This window comes from Ixodes scapularis, unplaced genomic scaffold (assembly GCF_016920785.2).
Source record: "Ixodes scapularis isolate PalLabHiFi unplaced genomic scaffold, ASM1692078v2 PGA_scaffold10__122_contigs__length_95168666, whole genome shotgun sequence".
Classification (NCBI taxonomy): Eukaryota; Metazoa; Arthropoda; class Arachnida; order Ixodida; family Ixodidae; genus Ixodes; species Ixodes scapularis.
Window position 1 is genome coordinate 8,708,578 of NW_024609836.1, and position 19,368 is coordinate 8,727,945.

Consider the following 19,368-nt stretch of genomic DNA (forward strand, 5'->3'; position numbering starts at 1 on the left):
GGGCCTTTCTGGTCAAGGGGTTGTAGCTGCGCGCCGCATTAACTTTCCGCCGAGATGGTATTGAAAGAAAAACTAAACATCATCCTGACCTTTGACACGACCACACTACCTGAAACTCTGAAGGCAGGCTATCTACAGTGCCGTGTACGGCCCTATGTGCCGAACCCTCAGAGGTGCTTCAAGTGCCAACGGTTTGGCCATGGGTCGCGGAGCTGTCGGGGAGCCGACACTTGCGCCAAGTGCTCCAGCAGAGATCATGCTGCTGACACCTGCGATAACAATCCGAAATGTGCCAACTGTGACGGTCCTCACCCGGCATACTCTCGCTCCTGTCCATTCTGGAAGCAAGAGAAAGAGGTTCTTACTCTAAAGGCAAAGGAAAATATTCCCTACCATGAGGCCGAAAAACGTTTCTCTTTCTTGGCAAAAGGTGGACATGTCGAGGTCGTGCGTAGGGGACCTGCACGGCCAGTAATGGCGTCGGCGGGAACACAGACGTCTCCGGACGATCTGCGGGTCTCGTCGGAGTCCCCACCGAAACCCACAGGGACGGTGCCAGCGGCACGATGTCCCAAGCCCAGGGAGGGTGCTGGCCCGCCAGCATCCACCCCCGAGCAGGGGATGGCCCCCCCTGCCTCTGTGTTCCCCCGGGGCCAGCCACCCCGAACCACTGCCCCGAGGAAGCCCGGTGAGACGTCGAAGCAGTTGGCCCCTAAGGGTCAACTGACGACACCACCGGAAGAACCCATGGAAGAGTGTGGGCTCAGATCCGACGACGAGGCTATCCTCTCGGGATCGGAGTCCTCCCTCGCTGCTCCCACTACCTCTAGTGGGAAGCAGAATGACTGCGCGAAAAAGAAAAACGCTCCGCGCATAAAAATTGATTTTAAACCCTAGTAACCTGTTTTTACCCATTTTTGCAGTTTATAAGTTAAAGTTTATTTTAATTTTAGCACTGCTATGACTAAACAATTAGGTATCATGCAGTGGAACTGTCGCGGCCTTCTTCGTAATATTGATGACGTTAATTGTTTTCTCGATGAGCTTCGTTCTGTGGCACTCTGTTTGCAGGAAACCCATCTCTCCGACAAACACACACAGGTCTTACGCCGGCACCAGGTTTTTAGGAAGGATCGCCTTTCTCCTAGCCCTTCTGGTGGTGTCGCAGTTGTAGTGCAGAGCGGGGTCGTGTGTGCTCAGGTTCCTCTACAAACACCACTCGAGGCAGTAGCAGTTCGCGTTCTCCTTGACCGACTCATCACCCTCGTCTCTCTCTACCTGCCACCCAACGTTCCACTGCAGCTCCACGAGCTACAAGGACTCATAGATCAGCTGCCTAAGCCTTTTTTAATTCTAGGTGATTTTAACGCCCACCACCCTCTGTGGGGTAGTGTTCGTCAGGATTCCCGTGGTGGAGTTTTAGAACGACTTTTATTATCCTCCGGGCTCTGTCTTCTGAATAAAAAGGAGCCAACGTTTTTTAGTGCTGCTCATAACACCTTTACATCGATAGACCTTTCCATATCATCATCAGCTCTACTTCCATGCTTTTCATGGAAGGTTTTAGATAATCCATTTGGCAGCGATCATTTCCCCATAATTTTAGAAAGTTCAATACCCCTTCCTTCGCTTTCGACCCGCCTCCCAAAGTGGAAATTAGAGAAGGCTGACTGGGCTCTTTTTGGTTTAAATGCCGTACTGGATCCATCGCTTTTTCGCAGTATGTCCCCCGAGGAGGCGACGGTGTTTGTCACTGAATGTCTAATTAATGCCGCTGCATCTTCTATTCCGCAAACATCCGGCGTCCTGCCCCGGAGATGCAAACCTTGGTGGAATGAGGACTGCACAGTCACTCGCAGGAAACAGAACCAGGCATGGGGTATATTTCGCCGTTATCCCACTGCTTTGAACCTGATTGAATTTAAAAAAATGTAGGGCCAAGGCACGTTGGACACGGAAACAGGCAAAGAGGACATCATGGGAAAAATATATATCTTCTCTAAATAGCTTTGTCCCACCTAAAGAAGTTTGGGATCGCCTGCGGAAAGTTCGAGGAGATTACCAATCTTTCCGAACTCCTCTGTTTTCTTGCCCCTCTATATCGCTGAAAGATCAAGCAAATGTTCTTGGGGAGCATTTCCATCTTATTAGTAGCTCCTCTAATTTTAGCGAAAAATTCAAGAAGTTCCAGTCGACTGTTGAAAAGCAGCCCATCTCGACGTTGGAGGGTGGTTAATTTTTTTACAATAGACCATTTACAATGTGTAAACTCAAAGTCGCTCTTGGTGCAAAGAAGCAGTCTGCACCAGGGCCAGACAGACTCCGCTATGAAATGTTGAGGAAACTGTCCCCTGAATCTATGAACGGTCTGTTAACTTTCTTTAATCATCTATGGCAAGCTGCTGCCTTTCCTCGTTGCTGGAAACATGCCCACATAATCCCTTTTTTGAAACCTGGGAAAGACCCTTCCATTCCTACGAGCTATCGTCCCATCGCACTCACAAGTTGCTTAGGGAAGACTTATGAGCGGCTTGTGAATCGTCGTCTTGTCCATTTCTTAGAGACTGAGAATTTTTTTTATGTAAACCAGTGCGGCTTTCGGGAGGGACGAGCGACCACCGATCATTTGGTTCGCCTAGAGACCGCTATACGTGAGGCATTTGTACACCGGCAGCATTGTGTCTCGGTGTTTTTTTGATTTACACAAAGCATATGATACCACATGGAGGTATGGAATACTTCGTGACTTGTACAACTGTGGTGTACGGGGCCGCATGCTTCAGTGCATACAGAGCTTTCTCAGCGAAAGAACCTTTCAAGTCCGATTGGGCTCCACACTTTCAGATGTTTTTTCTCAAGAAAATGGTGTTCCTCAAGGAGGAGTGTTGAGCGTTACCCTCTTTGCTGTAAAGATTAACAGTCTAGCTAAGGTTATGCCATCATCAGTAACTTACTCTCTATATGTGGATGATGTGCAAATCTCTGTGTCTTCCTGTAACCTCTCCAGTTGTGAACGACAGTTGCAGCTTACAATCAATAGAATGTGTAAGTGGGCAGACGAAAACGGCTTCAAATTTTCTCCTGAAAAAACAGTCTGTGTTCCTTTTTCATTACGCCGGGGATTGTCTCTTGATCCTTCCTTGCATCTTAATAGCATTGAGATATCAGTCCAGCAAGAACACAAATTTTTGGGTGTTATTTTTGACAAGAAACTTACCTTTGTACCCCATCTGAAGAATTTGAAACGGAAATGCTTAATGTCATCAAGCATCCTAAAAGTGCTATCGCATATGTCGTGGGGTGCTGATAGGCGCTGTCTTCTACGACTGTATAACTCCTTAGTTCGATCCCGCCTCGACTATGGTGCAGTAGTATATGGGTCAGCGCGGCCATCCGCTTTTAAGATGCTTGACCCAGTACACCACCTTGGACTACGACTTTCTACAGGTGCATTTCGCATATCTCCCGTGAAGAGTTTGTATGCTGATACGCATCAAATGTCCCTCGAGAAACGGAGGCAGTACCTCAGCGTCTCTTATGCTTACAAAGTATTTTCAAATCCAAAGCATCCCTCCTACAGTGCCCTTCATGCTTGCAGAAGTTCACTGCTTTTCGAAAACAAGCCGAGCATTGTTAGACCATTAAGCCTCCGTTTGCAAAGTACTTGTAAATCCCTTAATATCCCCCTCCATGAGATTCCCTTGCTTAAAAACACTCATAGGGTTGCTCCATGGGATGTTCTGCCGATTTTCTGTGACTGGTCACTTGCAAAATACAGTGAGAGGGTCATTTCACCACAAATCCTCCGGCAGGAGTTCCTCTCCTTGCAACAAAAGTATGCAGACTACCTGGAGTTTTATACAGATGGGTCCAAATCGTCGTCTTTTGTAGGGTGTGCTTTCTATTCTGCCTCCTACAGCAAAGCCACAGAAGTTGACTCTAGGGCAAGCATTTTCACTGCAGAGCTTTATGCTATTTTACTAGCGGTCGAACATATACTCGACAATAGTATTATGAAAGCTGTAATTTTTGTCGACTCACAAAGTGCCTTATTGGCTGTGTCCTCCCTGATGCCCACAAAGAACCGCCTTGCACAACATCTACATGGTAAGATCAATAGCGCCCTGCGACGCGGTCGGGACATTAAGTTCTGCTGGGTGCCAAGCCACGTTGGGATTTTGGGCAATGAAGAGGCGGATAAATTGGCCGTGTCTGCCCAAGGCTCGTCTATAACATTCAATTGCTTACCTTACCAAGACTTGAAACCACTTCTGAGGAAATCTATTTTTCTCAAATGGCAGCAGGAATGGGATACAGAGAGCAACAACAAACTTCACATTATCAAGCCCGTTCTGGGCGTTTGGGAGAGCTCTTACAACAGGGAACGTCGTGTGGAGGTTCTTCTATGCCGTCTAAGAATAGGTCACTCCCGTGTGACACATCAGTATCTGCTTCGTGGTGAGGATGTTGCACTATGTGAACATTGTGGAGAGCTTCTGACCGTGTTGCACATTTTGTGGCATTGTTCGTCCCACCAACCACTCCGTCAATCATGTTTTCTCGAACTTTTTAGGGATCATCTCCCATTTCATCCCTCTTTTTTGCTTGGTGATAAACCTTTAGTTCCACTCAGCCGTATCTTAGACTTTTTAAAACAAACTGGATATTTATACCATTTGTGAATATATAGCCTCAAAGTAAACTTTTGTTATAATATGCTCTAAATACGTTAAGTTTGGCGCATTATGGCCCTCGTTGCTGCTGCGCCAATAAACTCCTAATCATCATCATCATCATCCCCTGCTGCAGGATTATTTTCGTCAACGTGTACCAAGTGCTTGTTTACGCAGGACGTCGATCTTTTTACCCACCGACCACCGCAGCGCCAGAGGAAGAAAGAGAGAGGGCGCGCTTGGTTGTTTGTAAACATGAGTTGGTGTATAGGCTTATTCAATGAATCAGACTGCACAGTTTTGTATGCATTCTAGGTTATCAGAGGTAAGCTTGTGACAGAGCCAGACAGATTATGTGAGGCGGTCGAACAAACATGTATGCAAGTTTATGTAAATGCAACTTCGATTCGGGATTACAACTGTTCTTAGTGCAGTCAGCGTCCTTGATCTAGAAGGTGCAACTTTGGTCACGGTATTGTAAGTAGTTTTAAAGATATCCTGCCGCAAAAGGTTTGTTTTGGGCTTGGTCGACCCAACAGTCTACCGGCTCATGAGCAAGGGCAACAGTGAAAACCAGCCGGAAGGACGACATGGTCCCGAACGCGTCGCGCTAGCAATTTTAAGACAGGGGAAGGATTACGACGTCTTGGCTGTATTGCTTCACCGATTGGTAACTTTGCTGGCATCCTGCCAATGAGCAGCTGGTTGAATTTTTAATGTCGGTATTAGTTGGGAATGCGACGCCCCCACGGTGTAATATTCCGTTCCACTAAAGCGATGCCTGTAATTAATTTCCTTTGGAACTTTGGCTAGAGCTGCCCTTAAAGTGAATGAGCTCCTTAAGAAACACTGGGTCGTCCTGCACTGTTGTTAATGAAGACCATGAGGCAGTGCAGTCTCTCATTTAATTATCTTTATATTTTAGGATGTTCTTGATAATAGCAGCACACTTACCATGTCACCCACATTTGGTGCTTGGGGAGGTTCAGCTGCCAGGTTATCAACAGCTGCCAGATCAGGGAGGGCCGCCGGTGTCACTAGTGCCGTCGGTGCCATAAGGGCCGCCGTTGCCAGGGGGGACGCCGGTGCCAGGGGGGACGCGCGGTGCCAGGGGGGACGCCGGTGCCAGGGGGGACGCGCGGTGCCAGGGGGGACGCGCGTTGCCAGGGGGGCCGCCAATGCCAGAGAGGGCGCCACGCAGAGGCCGAGGTTCTGCGTGCAGTGCGAGCAGTATGTGTGTTTCTGTTCGCCTCCCATTGCACTCACAGCTTCAATTTTGTGCTCCATCTAGACAGGAGAGCATGTGGTCAGAAAAAGAAAACTAGGAAATCCAGCCTCAGGATTCTGGTAGTGTGGCCCTCCTGACTCTCACTACACGCTTTGAAGCTCTGACACGTCCGCTTGTATACACAATAGAGCTTCCCGTCAGATTTCTAGTCAAACACGGCTGTGGTATACCACTGTAGTGATAACCACGTACAGTCATGATAAATTGAAATACGAACAAGGGGGTGAGTGATTTTTGCTAAATCCCAGCACCCGGGTGGTGTCCAGACGGACCGTTCATGAACTGATCGATGGTTGAGGCATATCTGAGTCTGACAAATATCCTCGCATTCCTTGTTTGCCAGCAGGAAGCGCCCTAGATAGCAAAAACCACGCACCCCTTTGTTCATATTTCAATTTATCATGATTGTACATGCGTTAGAATGTTCTGCCCAAGGGTTTGTAATCTTTGCAGGGACTGCAACACAGTCAACAGAGAGCAAGGGAAGCAGCACAGCAGAAATCCAAGATGAAAATAGGATTCCGCCATCAAATGGTATGAGAACACTACGCATTTGAACATAATTAGGCTCTGAACGAGAATTCCTCTCGCAAGACACTCAAACCTTTTTTTTTTAATCTATAGTTGGTGACAATTGAAGAAAACATACTGGCAAATGTCTTTTGTAAAGGAACAGGTATTCCTCCACCAGCCAATCGGGTCCACATGTTTTTGTGCTGTCATGATATTACGAACCCAGTGTTTTCTCGAACGAATGTTTTCAACACGGCAGCCTGGACATACCAATGAGACGCCAACTTCTTGCTGTGATGATAGTCATGATAAATTGATGATAGTCATGATAAATTCATGATGATAGTCATGGTAAATTGATGATAGTCATGATAATTTGAAAAGTTTGTATTTCAATTGATCATGACTGTGCTCTTTGCGTATTTCACATACCTCAGTTGGCACTTCAAACTGTTGGGGTTGCCTTATAGATCACGGTATTCACCGACCCTGGAAGCCACGCTGAGCATGTTAAAACCTAAATTGTTACATCATATTGGGAGTATTCACCGGCCACCATTGTTGTGCGCACCGCTGTTGAGCGCGTGCGCACTGCCAGCTCTCACCAAGTACCCTTTTGCACTGTCAAAACTGTCTTTTTTGATTGACCATAAGTTCCTTTACCTACAGCTCATGCAGATGAAAATGAATACTTCCTATGCAGGGCTTGACCAATTTTCTAGTTATTGCACTGCAATAATGGCTGCAGACTAGACATGCCAAGCTGCTACTCTGGTTGGCGATATAGGTCTCAAGTGCTTCAATAAAAACTCACACAAAATGTTAGGGAACTCTATTAACTATTTCCACCTCCTTTGGTTTCTTCTCTCTTGAACAGCACCATGGGGCCAAGGAGAGACGAAGTTGCTCCTCAACAGCTACTTCCAATACTCAAGACAGGTTGGACCTATGAAAAGGTTCAGGAGTAAAAGAGCGATGTATGAGCAGATTGCCAAAGATATTTTCAAAGTGTTGCAGATCACACGCACAGGCGCCCAATGTGAGACCCGTTTCAAGACGCTAGCAAAACGCAGGGAGGACAACCACAACGGAACGTCGGGCAATTCACGCTGCCAAACGTCATATGAGGAATAGTTCAATGCCATTAGGGCCATTGACGACAGCCTTGAGCCTGAAGTGTTACGAAGCGTCAGCCAAGTGACCTACAAAGACTCGACACTGGATAGGTCGTCAGCAGGACCTTCTAGCGCTGCACAAGACGGCAACATCGACAACTCCGAAGGCAGTGAACAAAACAACGCATCAACAAGAGCCCCAGGAGGGGAAAGCCGATGCAAGAAGCGGAAAGCGGACAGAGGAATCCGACCAACCAACGGCCGCATGCAGCACATGGTGTTCTTTTTCAAGCAAATGAAAGCACTGAATGATGCGAAAGAACGTAAAAAAGAAGAACGCGAGAAACGAAAAGAGGAGCGGCACCAAGAGCTGCTGCAGGCGCACAAGGCGCAGATGCAGACCCTGAGAGACCTCGCTAACAAGCAATAGGTTGCCTAAATAAGGTGCATCATAACTGTTTATTACGATAAATTATGGAAATGTGCAATAAATCATGGTAAACCCAGAAACACTGTCCTGCGTTGATGTCCATTTGCATGGCTGTCGGGCAGCTTTTTGAAACTGTGCAACACCTCAAAACAGCTGTGCTATGGTGTTCCTCTTTGCTTCGCCGAGCTGGCGAAGTACGTTGTCACGTGCAGTCCGTGGCTGCCGAACTGCCTCCAGCTCCGCTCGACTTTTCCTGGCATGAAGGGCAATGTCTTCCCTTCGTTCTCTCCTCTTTTCATCAGTCAGGATGTCTTCAACACTCATGTCACCAGCATCCATGCAAATGTTGTGTGAGACACAGCACCATATGATGAGCTGGGTAATCTTGTCGACTGTCGTGAATTCCACATACCGCAGCTGCCGAAACCTCTGCTTCATCATACCAAAAGTATTTTCGATCACAACCCTTGTTGAAGCATGTCTTTGGTTGTATTCGACTTTAGCTTTCGTCATGGTTCCGTAATTTTTGAAGGGTGTCAGCAAGTGCTCTCTGATGGGGTAAGCTGCATCTCCTAACAGGTGGTATTTGTTAACTGCACAAATGGTGGGCAAATCCTGCTGCACGACTGACAGCCTGAGGACACGAGCATCATGCACTTTGCTGGGTGGTCCTGTAAATACATCCTGAAACCTCCCCTTCGCGTCGCGTATCCCTTGCATCGTGATGGAGACTTGATCATGCCTGTTTATGTAGGTTGATCTTGTCTTGCTATTTGGACATCGTGTGGGTATGTAGGTGCCGTCGATGCATCCAATCACGTTCGGGAAGCCTGCACGCTGGAAAAAAGAAGAAAGGCTGTTAAAGCTGTACATAAAGTACATAAACAATATTTAGCACTTATTCTATAGTTTTATGTGTTGCTTGCTGTGGCAGCAATACCACTGACACCCATTTTTTGTTCAGAGGGTCTTAAAAGCTTCATCTAAAACGAATAAACTGACTACCAGATTGCAGCGGGGAGATGTTCCGAAAGCTACTTTAGACGTCGTTAAGTCGAACCACGCGAAAGCAGCACTGCTCATCCAAAATACAGTGAGAAGCTACGCGCGCACACTCCTGTCAAATCTGGCCAAACTGAATGCTCAAGTTTCACCTCTTTTCCGCACCTATTCAACCCCTGCGTAAAGACAGGGTGAGATAGAGAAGAGCAAGAACGAGTCAATTGCCTTCGTCGATGTTGCCTAACCAGTCCTCAGTCATGTTGAGGTTCCAAAGTGATGACACCACCAAGTGGCGAAGCTCAAGACGCCAGCCCCCCATAGCTCGCCCCTTCTGGCGAAGTTACAAATTACAATTGCCCTGGAACTCCTATGACACATAGCACGCTCGGCCGGCTGTATTTTGAACACTCACTAGTATAAGCCGTTTGGAACGAAAGATGTGGGCATCATTCAGAATGCCAACATACGCTTGTCACCTACAGCAAATGCATTCGCCCCCTATAAGATGCAATGGTGTACGAGTAAGCTTACTTTTTTTAAGCCGTTGGCCAGGGCACCTTTGTCAGCAGCAAAGCATATTATGGCTAGAGCAATGCTGCAGAGAAAATTCAGCACCCTGTCTATCACGGCCAACATTGAGTCTGCCATGTTGAAGAGCAAAGCACACTCCCGCATCGAGGACTTGTTGGCCACGTACCTAAAAAGATGTAGTGGTGCCACATTGAGCTGTAACCTAAAAGATAATCTTTTATTTCATAAGGTTAAGGTTCTCTCTGCCCGGTTAGAAGAAGCATAAGAAGAAAATCATCATGAGTTCAGCAAACATTGTCCTGCTTCGAGACCAGGCTGTTTCCTTGTTCATAGGTGAATGCAACAACAAGGATACATGTCGCTTCTATGGATACCAGTGACGCATGTTTTTACTGACACTCACTTTTAAACATGGGCCCAAACTAGCCTTGAAGCTCCGAGACACTGCTTCAGTAACCTATGGTTAGGGTTGGCGATTTCCTTCTTGTGCTTTCGCAAATAATCCAGGAAGGTTTCGCAGCTGCCACTTTCATTGCAAAAATATCACAAGCGAGCGAATTAATAAATGATTTTGGGAGTTCATAATGCAGCGGCAATGAAGAGCGAGTTGTATTACCCAGGAAGCAGTAAATTCACCAAGACGGTTGTTAAATAAACTACCTCAGGACGTTAAAGCAGACCAAGTAGAGGACTATAGTTGGCGTCACCTTTTTCACAGTACATTAGCGACACTCTAATGCTGAGCTCTCCGAGGCTGAGTGTCCCTCGGCTGGACAGGCAACCGTTCAGTTGGACGGCAACTTACAGCTAGCTACTAGTGAGGGGCCCAACTTTTCCCGAATCTGAGATTCGGCAAAACCAAATTTTTGCCAAACTTTTAAAAAATTCGGTATACAAGTTAGCCTAGGCACAAAGTGGCCAGACCAGCTAGCCAATTGATCTCTCTTATTTTCTCGGTGAGAAAAAAGGTATGAAAGCTTCTGAAAAGTTACTTTTCGACGTATTTAGTATTAACACAATTACGGCTGAGTAAAAGGGCTGTTTAACAAAATTTGTGTATCCTCGTCCGCAGAGGCTCTCTGGTTTGCGAATATGGGCATACGCAGAGGCCTGCCGAATCTCTTCTAAATCTTATCCGAAGTTTAGGTCACAAGTTCGGTGCGTACCAAACTTTGCCGAATCCTAACTTTGCCCGGTTCGGCCCGTCACTACTAGCTACCCAGCCGAAGTTGATGGAGAGTATAGCTTTCTCTCAACTTGCATGCTCAGCATGTGATGAACAGCTGTTTATGAGCATAATATGCAATATTTCGCATATGCTATACTCGGCATTGATGCCACGTTATGGAGGTTAGCGTAGCTTCCACAGTACTGCACCCTACTGCTTTGGTAGCACGTGCACGTGACTTTCTTCGGCCTTCACGCAAGCTCGAGAAGGTATAGCTTTGACGTTAGATCACTGAAATCTATACGTTACCACTGACAGCATAGCATAAAAAAAATCTGCCTCTCGTACACAATTTACACATGCAGCAGTGTTGCTGCTAAACGCCGGATAAAAGCAAAGACGGCTCACCAGAGGAATGTGTGACAAGTCAGTGGCGCCCCCCTCCAGTCCGCCCGTCTGCGGCCGCCAGGCTCGGCGGGCAACATTGTTCACCGCGCTAATAAACGCCGTTGAGCGCACGCGCTCCGGTGAGTCATCGTCCACCCTCACAACCAGGCTGCGTGTCGTCTCTCCTCGGCGGGTGCTTCGGCCCCCTTCGTCCACGTTCGAGAAAGATTGTGACACTGGCGACGAGGAACCGTGGCACTGGAGGCCACCAACGTGCACGGTTCGGCCCACGCCGCCGAGAGAGTCGGAACACCGCCCTTCGCTCCTGTCGCCATGCCGCTGTACGGGAGGCTCGAGCCGTTCGAGGGAGATGGGTCCGCTTGGCCAGTCTACGAAGAACAAGTCCACGTGTTCTTCCGGGCGAACGACACGCCGGAGGCGAAACAATGGGACATCTTGGCCATCTGCGGGACCTCTTCAGGGGCATGAGGCACGTGGCGGTGTACTTGGACGACATCCTGGTTTCCGGTACCGACGACGGGGACCACCTGCAGAACCTGCGCAAGGTCCTGACACGACTACAGGACGCCGGTCTCAAGCTAAGGCTGGACAAGTGCTTGTTCCTGACCCCCAGCGTGGAGTACCTGGGACACATCATCTCCCAGGCTGGCCTGGCCCCGGCTCCCCGCAAGATTGAGGCCGTGCTCAAGGCGCCGAAGCCCAAGAGCAAGAAGGAGCTTCAGAGCTACCTCGGCCTCGTCAACTTCTACAGGAGGTTCCTGCCCAACCTGTCGACGCATCTGGAGCCGCTGCATCGCCTGCTTCGTGACGGTCAGCAGTGGGCCTGGAAGAAGGAGCAGGACTTGGCCTTCCAGCACAGCAAGGAGTTAGTCGTCAAGGCTCCGGTGCTGGTGCACTTCGATCCGTCCAAGCCTGTAGTCCTCACCGTGGATGCGTCGCCGTACGGGGTAGGAGCCGTCCTGTCGCACCGGGGTCAGGATGGTCAGGAACGCCCTGTGGCGTTTGCTTCTCGTCGACTATATGCGGCAGAGCAACGCTTGGTCCACAAAGACTGCGGACCAAGGTTCTGCAGTTGCTGCACGCGGGGCATCCTGGCATTGAAAAGACCAAAATGGTGGCACGGTCGCACGTTTGGTGGCCTGGCTTGGACCGGGATATCGTGCACCAGGTGCAAAGCTGCCAGGTCTGCCAGGAGAACCAGCGAGCCTCGCGCCAGGTGGAGATCATTCCTGGCCGTTCCCACAGAGGCCGTGGTCCCGCTTGCACGTGGACTATGCGGGACCCTTCAAGGGCCACTACTTCCTGGTGGTAGTGGACGCCTTCTCCAAGTGGGTGGAGGCACTGCCAGTCACCAGTCCCTCGACAAGCGCGACCATCGCGGCGCTGCGGCAATCTTCGCGGCGCAGGGATTGCCGGATATTATCGTGTCGGACAATGGTCCCGCTTTCGCCAGCGCCGAGTGCATGGACTGGCTACAGAGGAATGGAATCTGCCGGATGCTGGTTCCGCCGTACCACCCCGCTTCCAATGGTGCAGCAGAGCGGGTGGAACAGACCATCAAGGACAAGCTCAAGAAGAACCAGCCCGGGGATTTCCGGACGCATGTGGCCCGGGTACTGTTCCAGTACCGGACCACACCCCATGAGGTCCCTGGCCCTGCGAGCTTCTGCTGGGCCGGATAATCAAGACCCATTTGGACGTCTTGCATCCAGACCTCCGGTCCACGGCGCTCCTGAAGCAGCTGAAGCAGAAGCTGGCTGCTGACCGAGGGTGCCGTTCCGGGCCTTTGCCGGAGCCGGGAGCGTCTGTCTATGCGAGGAACTTCCGTCCTGGCCCACCCTGGTCTGCCGGGCGTGTGGTTTCACCAGCGAGTGCCTCATCGCTGCTCGTCCGCATGCCCGACGGGACCACCTGGCACCGGCACGCCGACCATGTCAGGCCTCGCTCCGGGACCTGGCTTGCACCCTCGGCCGTCGCTTCAGAGGACCAGCCTGCAGGGGGCCTAACAGCACCAGTCGTGGCCAGCGGAGCACCACCCACCCCGGAGGCGACAAGCGTCGCCACTCCTGTGGCACCAGTTGCACCGGTGCCACTCACAAATCCGGTCCCTGCAGCTCCACCGGGTAGAGCGCGACCAATGCAGGCAGCGCCCGGCGTTGCCACACCTGGCCCGTCGACACCAGTGCCCAGGCGGAGTGCACGGCAGCGGAGGCCACCTGACCGCTACTCGCCAGGGTGACCTTCATTGTCGACAGGCCGGGACTTTGCATGACCAGACGCCGAGATGGTGTCGGCCGTGTGCATTGTATTTAGTTTTGTTTTAGAACAAACAAACTGGGGGGAGGAGTGTGACAGGTTAGTGGCGTCCTCCTCCAGTCCGCCCGTCTGCGGCCGCCAGGCTCGGCGGGCAACATTGTTCACCGCGCTAATAAAAGCCGTTGAGCGCACGCGCTCCGGTCAGTCATCGTCCACCCTCACAACCTGGCTGCGTGTCGTCTCTTCTAGGCGGGTGCTTCGGCCCCCTTCGTCCACGTTCGACAAAGATTGTGACAGAATGAAAGGATGTGCTCTTCTGCTGTCTTGGTGGGCGATCCGCCGTGGTGAGATGTCGATGAAAAAAAGCTCGAGCCCTCAAACTGGTCGATAAGGTCGTAGCAGGGCACCCGTGCCAGACGAAAGTTCCTGCGGAACTATCAAACAAAATAACATTACAACTAGCTAACTTACTAGTACCTTGCTTCTTACCTCATTGTCGGAGTAGGCGTTCACTACTGTCAAAACATATTCCTTGACTTTTGGTACTGCGCACGGCGCATCGAACAACTCTCGAAACATCGCCTCGTAGGCGGGACCGTCGTCGTCGTCCTCCGAGCTGCTGCTGTCGTCTGCTAAATGGAACAGCAGCACTGACGGTGTCCCCGCCAACGCTAAACACATGCGTTTAGCCATGTTGCGAAACTCGAACACAGCGTCCAAGTTCCAACGATAAGCAGCCAAGGAGGAAGCTGCTGGGTGCTGGGTCTCTCGGCGGCCGTGTCGGGTTTTCTTCCAGCCCAACAAAAATGGTTGGGATCACGTGACCGGCCCTCTGGCGCGAGCTCCCACTAGACAGTCGGAGCGCCTCAAACCGCTTTGAGTCGGAGGACGACCTGATCGGATTCTCCGAGCGCGCTCTGAAAGAACAAGCCGAATGTACTTAGAGCGCCCGACTTCAACCAGCCGAATGGGCATCGGCTTTTCAGAGCGCTGCAGAGCACTACAAATCAACCAGCCGAATATACCATAAGCTCCAGGATTTCTAGCAGGTGCGGATGACTTGCAAATGCCTGCTTCTTCTCCATTTCCTTTTGAAATTGACCGCAGGTGTTATTCATCTGCCTCATAGATTCACTTTCAACATTATAGATACGATTACCTTTTGCGACTTGGAATTTTCTTTTTCCGATACTGAAGAGTTTTCCGAGCTGTTAATGACTCTTCGCGCTCTCAGCCTTTCATTGCACAGCTTTGACCTCACATCTTCAGAGACTAAGTATCAGGAAAGGAAGTTTGTAAGACACAAGACAGTTTCCCGATTCCTTTACAGGACATGACGAGCAGGCCAACTGATCAATGACTCCACAAAAAGCTATTTGAAAGCCTGAGAAATGGTGGCAAGCCTTGAATGAGTACTCATTCCTCACCAGCCTCTTTCCCTACACAACTGTTATCGAAATGCATAGTCTTTCTGGATGCGCCACAAACACGCTTCCGGCAGGGTGCACCTATGAAAGCAGGTGTTTGGAAAGTGGTCTCTCCACGGACCCCGAGCACCGCAGGGGCCACCTGCACCTTACGTACTAGGTGCTTGGTGAGTAGCCTCACCACGGACTCGTGCCGCGTGGGCCACCATACCCGCATGCAGGGGGCACCTACTTTAGTAGGTGCTCGGTGAGTGGCGTCACAACGAACCCCAAGCCAAGGGGGTTCGCCCACCCATGACTGGCTGCGCGTGGCTTAAGAGGATATCGCAGTGGAATTTCATCTCCGATGGAATCTTTTCTAGAATCCAGATGTCACTGGGGAGGAAGCCTTGCCGCTCACCAGCTTACGCGATATAGTGCTATTTCCAAACAAAAATAAAGAAAATTCTCATCTTTTTGCTTCGTTTATCAGCGGACGGCTTGACCCTGAAAGCCCCACACTTAACCCGCTCATCCCGTCACACCGCACTGCGAGCTGCGAGAACGGCTTTGTTTTTTGTTTTGCAGTTCATAAGGAGGATAGCAGGGAGAGTTGTGAGCCTTCAAGGCCATCCCGGAGGCCATTTGTCCCATTCTTACTGGACTAGGAAGAAGAAAAAATGCGGTTAGACCATTGCCTCATATTGCTGCCCGGTTTTACTTCGGAAAAAAAGATCTGGCTGGGTTTAGGGCAATTTCGTTTTCCGAGATTTTTCGTACGATACAATTTGCAAATAGCATGTAGATCGTCGATATCGTCAATGCAACAACAAAATATGCCATAAATTTCTTTCATTACGTTGTGTCATAATGTTGCGAAATAATCTACCACAAGTGGGAATGGCATTGCATCCTAAATAGGGGCCCCTCAGAGCCTGCATTTCATTCCAACGAAGCAGTGCTTTGAAGAATAAAGCTACTCTAAAAAGTGTCTATTACTCCGTGCAAAAAAAAGAAACGAAATTAACCAGTTCGTTCAACGGTCACCCTGATATTTAAATGGGTGTGTGATTTCTAAATATCACGGAAGCAGAACTATATGTTTCGCTGCTGAAATGTCAAAAACAATTTCCGCAAGTTTAATAGTGTTGCGTCTTATATTGCCACGCGCGTCGCTGAGCGAGCCCGTATGTGACCGAATGATAATAAAGAAAAAATATGCGGCGAATGGTTACCGTACTTGGTTGTCACGCGGAAGATGTGGGTTCGATTCCAGACAGCGGAATGTTCTTTTATTTATTTTTTTTACTTGGCGTTCTCACAAATTCTAAAAGTTTCTGTCTGATAGAGTTTCGAATGTTCTACATGCCGGACGTTCTAGGCCGAATGTTCCAGAGACCCACGCGGCTACAAAAGGTGCTCCGCGTGGCAAGTCGCAGGCAGTCTCGCCCCAGCGTTCGATCCTGCTGCTACGCTGCCATCGACGTCCGCGACGCTCTAGTTTTATCTATCTTCTGATTTCTTTTTGTTTTCGGCAGAAGTTCGCCCCACTAAACATTTAGTTTGTTTCAGCTTTTGTCGCTTCATTAATTGTCATTCGTGACATTTTGGTGGAGGCGTGGTGTATAGTTTTATATGGCCGTGAAGCGTACCCCTCTGAAGACATCCCGGCGAAGTGGGGTGCTCAGGCCAGGAAGGCTACCCTTCGCAGAAAACGCCGACGCCAGACGCCAGAACAAGCCGCTGTACCAAATTCCAATCCCCGGATTGTGGGCCCCAGTCGAAGAAACCAAAGAAGACCGTGGCGATGACCACACCACCCGTCGTTGTCTTACCTGTCCCTGCTCGTGCGCCCGCGTCCTTCTATGATGAGCCCTATGAAGACGTCGAGGACTGCATTGCTACAGCAGTACGAGCGAGTGGCCCAGCACAACCGATAGACCGAAGAACTGCGCCTAGAAAGTCTACTTGGTGCTCGAAGGAACGACCAGGCTCTGGTTAGAAAATCGTGAAACTTCCTTGACCTCGTGGACCGCCTGCAAGGATGAGCTGAGACAGACTTTCATCTACCAATATCGACGGGAGAGGGCCAAGGACCTTCGAATGAGATAACAGGGCGCAAATGGTACAATCGCCAGTTTCGTCGAAGGTGTTCTGCACCTGGTCGCTCGCGCCAACCCTCAAGCCACCGACGAAAAGAAGCTGTGGATCCTGATGCAAGGTGTAAAGGATGACATCTTCGGAGGCCTCGTCCGCAACCCGCCGATCACCGTCGAAGCTTTCGTCACAAAGTCAACCAACATCGAGCGCGTCCATCAAGCGCGCGTTTCCCACTACCAACGACATCCATGCGTCGCTGCATCCACCCTGTTTAGCGGCGAAACCTCCCCTGTAACCGCGGACATCCGTGACATTATCCGGGATGTCGTCCGGAAGGAACTCAGCAGGTTGCTGCCAGCCTCGAGTGCTCCAGCGACACTCTCCATCGCAGAGTTTGTGCGCGAGAAAGTCAAAGAACCGACGTCGAGCTACGCCGCCATAACCCGACGGCCGCCGCAAGCTCCCCGCCAGGCCCCGGCGGGGAGCTTGCGGCGGTCGTCGGGATGGGGCCCAGCGCCACCCTGAAGAGACGCCTCAATGTCGCGGTATCCTCAGCGTCGGGAAGAACAAGCCCGGTACGTCTGCCCGGAGCGACCCTCGACGAGGAAGTCCGACGTGTGGCGAACGGCCGGCCGACGCCCGCTCTGCGACCACTGCGGAGAAGCCGATCATATCTGCCGCGCCTGCCACTACCGTCGACTTGGGCTGCGTGGTTTCCACCTGAGCGACCCACGCCCGAGGTATGGCGAACGCCCTTGCGGCATCGAGGAGTACCTCCAACGCTTGCCCTCCTCAGTGCCGTCTCTCCGCCCTGAATCTCGGCCTTCAGCGTCTCCAGCGCCACGACCCCGCCGAGACAGCCTGTCTCTCCTGCGTAGCTGGAAAAACTAAGTGCGGCGACTCCTGGAAGTGGCATTGCAGGAAGACGAAGTAAAGAGCCTTCGAGAACGCCGGAGCGATTCCACTCTGCTGACGCCACAAATCGTAACGATGCCCCTGCAACGGTGCCCAACAAATTAAAAGTTGTTATCGACGGCCCATGATGTATCTCCCCTCGTAGACACCGGAGCAGACTAAGTCTTAAGTGGGAGCCCAGGTGAAAATTTCCCAACTGGTATCCATCTGGTCCCAGTTCAACTGGTTTAAGGAACAATTCCCAATTGGACCCGCTGGACCAACTTGGACCAGCTGGCCCAGTTCAACCGGTCCCAGTTCAACTGGTTTAAAGAAAGATTCCCAGTTAAACCAGCTGGGATCTAACTGGGACCAGTTAGATCCCAGCTGCAACTAGGACCAGTTGAATCCTAGTGGCAGCTGCTTTGTTGTCGCTGGTCGTTTGACACTAGAAAATCCTCTGTGAACTAGTTCAAATAATGAAATGCGATGCAATTGCACTTTGTTTACAATTTATTCCAGGGAAGAGAGCTGCAGTAAGGATGCTCATTATATCCTTTGATAGGCCTCTTTGCGCCTCACTGATTTAATAGAATCTTGTATTTTTCGGACAAGATGTTTCAAAGGTTGGAGACCACTGCAGTGATGTCCACCTTCTTCACCCCTGCCCAATGGTGCAAGGTAGCTGCAAATGAATTGACCAAATATTATTTTTTGTTTCATTTTGTTCAGACTACGTACCCACCTTCATCAACATTGACCTTTTCCGGGGTCAATGCGGGTTTGGGCTGCTCCCCCGGGGCCCTTTTGTTGGGTGGCAACTGGCCTGACATACTTTGTACTGCCATCCCAGGTGTAGTCCAAATGGACTGGGCTGTCTCTTTCACGACGAGACGGCTTGGTGCGCGCCATCACTCGTTTCGCCTGGGTTGGCGTAAGCACTATCCCCTTCTGGAGGTGAAGCTGTCAGCAGATTGAACATAATTATGTAAAACAGTGCTACTAGGTGAGGTCAATAAGGAACATACACGACAGGAAAGGCGCTGACTAACAAGTATATAATTTACTAGGAGGGAATGAAGACAAAGTATACTTAAACTGTCACAAGTGTGTCTGCCAGTCTTTTATGATAACTGATCTAAAGTTCACACTGGCATGCACGAAACCTTCATTATCCCCTTTAGAAATTCCAACTTTCCATCTGACAATGTTTTGATGCATGGATCACACGGTCACTTCCACCGCTGTTGATGTGATAGGCTTGCATCTCTTCACAAGTTGTCAACTGTCCTTGTGCCTTTCTAAAATAGTAGTGCTGTGGAAGGACAGCCCACAATCGCACTCCATACAGTGATTTAGAACATCCTGCACTGTGGCTCTACAAAACTAAGCGTGTCCTCGGTGTCTGTCATTCAGGCACTGCATGCCCCGTCTAGCCAATGCAGTTGCTGCGACAGAAGAGTGGAATGCTGTACATACCTCTCCAAAAAAACTGAACAGTCCGACAAACTTCTTGGTGCACTTGTTCCCAGACAGTCCCTTGGCATTCGCATTTACTCTAGCAATTGATTTGTTTTCGGGGGG

General features: G+C 50.1%; 1 protein-coding gene and 1 long non-coding RNA gene across 2 annotated transcripts; one reads left to right on the forward strand and one right to left on the reverse strand.

The window, feature by feature from the left end:
* Nucleotides 1–5,884: 5,884 nt before the first annotated feature.
* Nucleotides 5,885–7,498, forward strand: LOC115321631. Its single transcript, XR_005715179.1, has 3 exons — nucleotides 5,885–6,020; nucleotides 6,415–6,495; nucleotides 7,352–7,498. It is a non-coding gene; the product is annotated as an uncharacterized LOC115321631 (long non-coding RNA).
* Nucleotides 7,499–7,898: 400 nt separating this feature from the next.
* LOC115328490 (putative nuclease HARBI1) lies at nucleotides 7,899–14,077 on the reverse strand. Its single transcript, XM_040208841.2, has 4 exons — nucleotides 13,874–14,077; nucleotides 13,661–13,818; nucleotides 9,553–9,754; nucleotides 7,899–8,856 (listed from the first exon to the last, which is right to left on the reverse strand). Exons 1-4 carry the CDS (start codon nucleotides 14,075–14,077, stop codon nucleotides 8,164–8,166), a joined length of 1,257 nt encoding a protein of 418 aa, XP_040064775.1. The 3' UTR covers nucleotides 7,899–8,163.
* Between the last annotated feature and the right edge of the window lie 5,291 nt (nucleotides 14,078–19,368).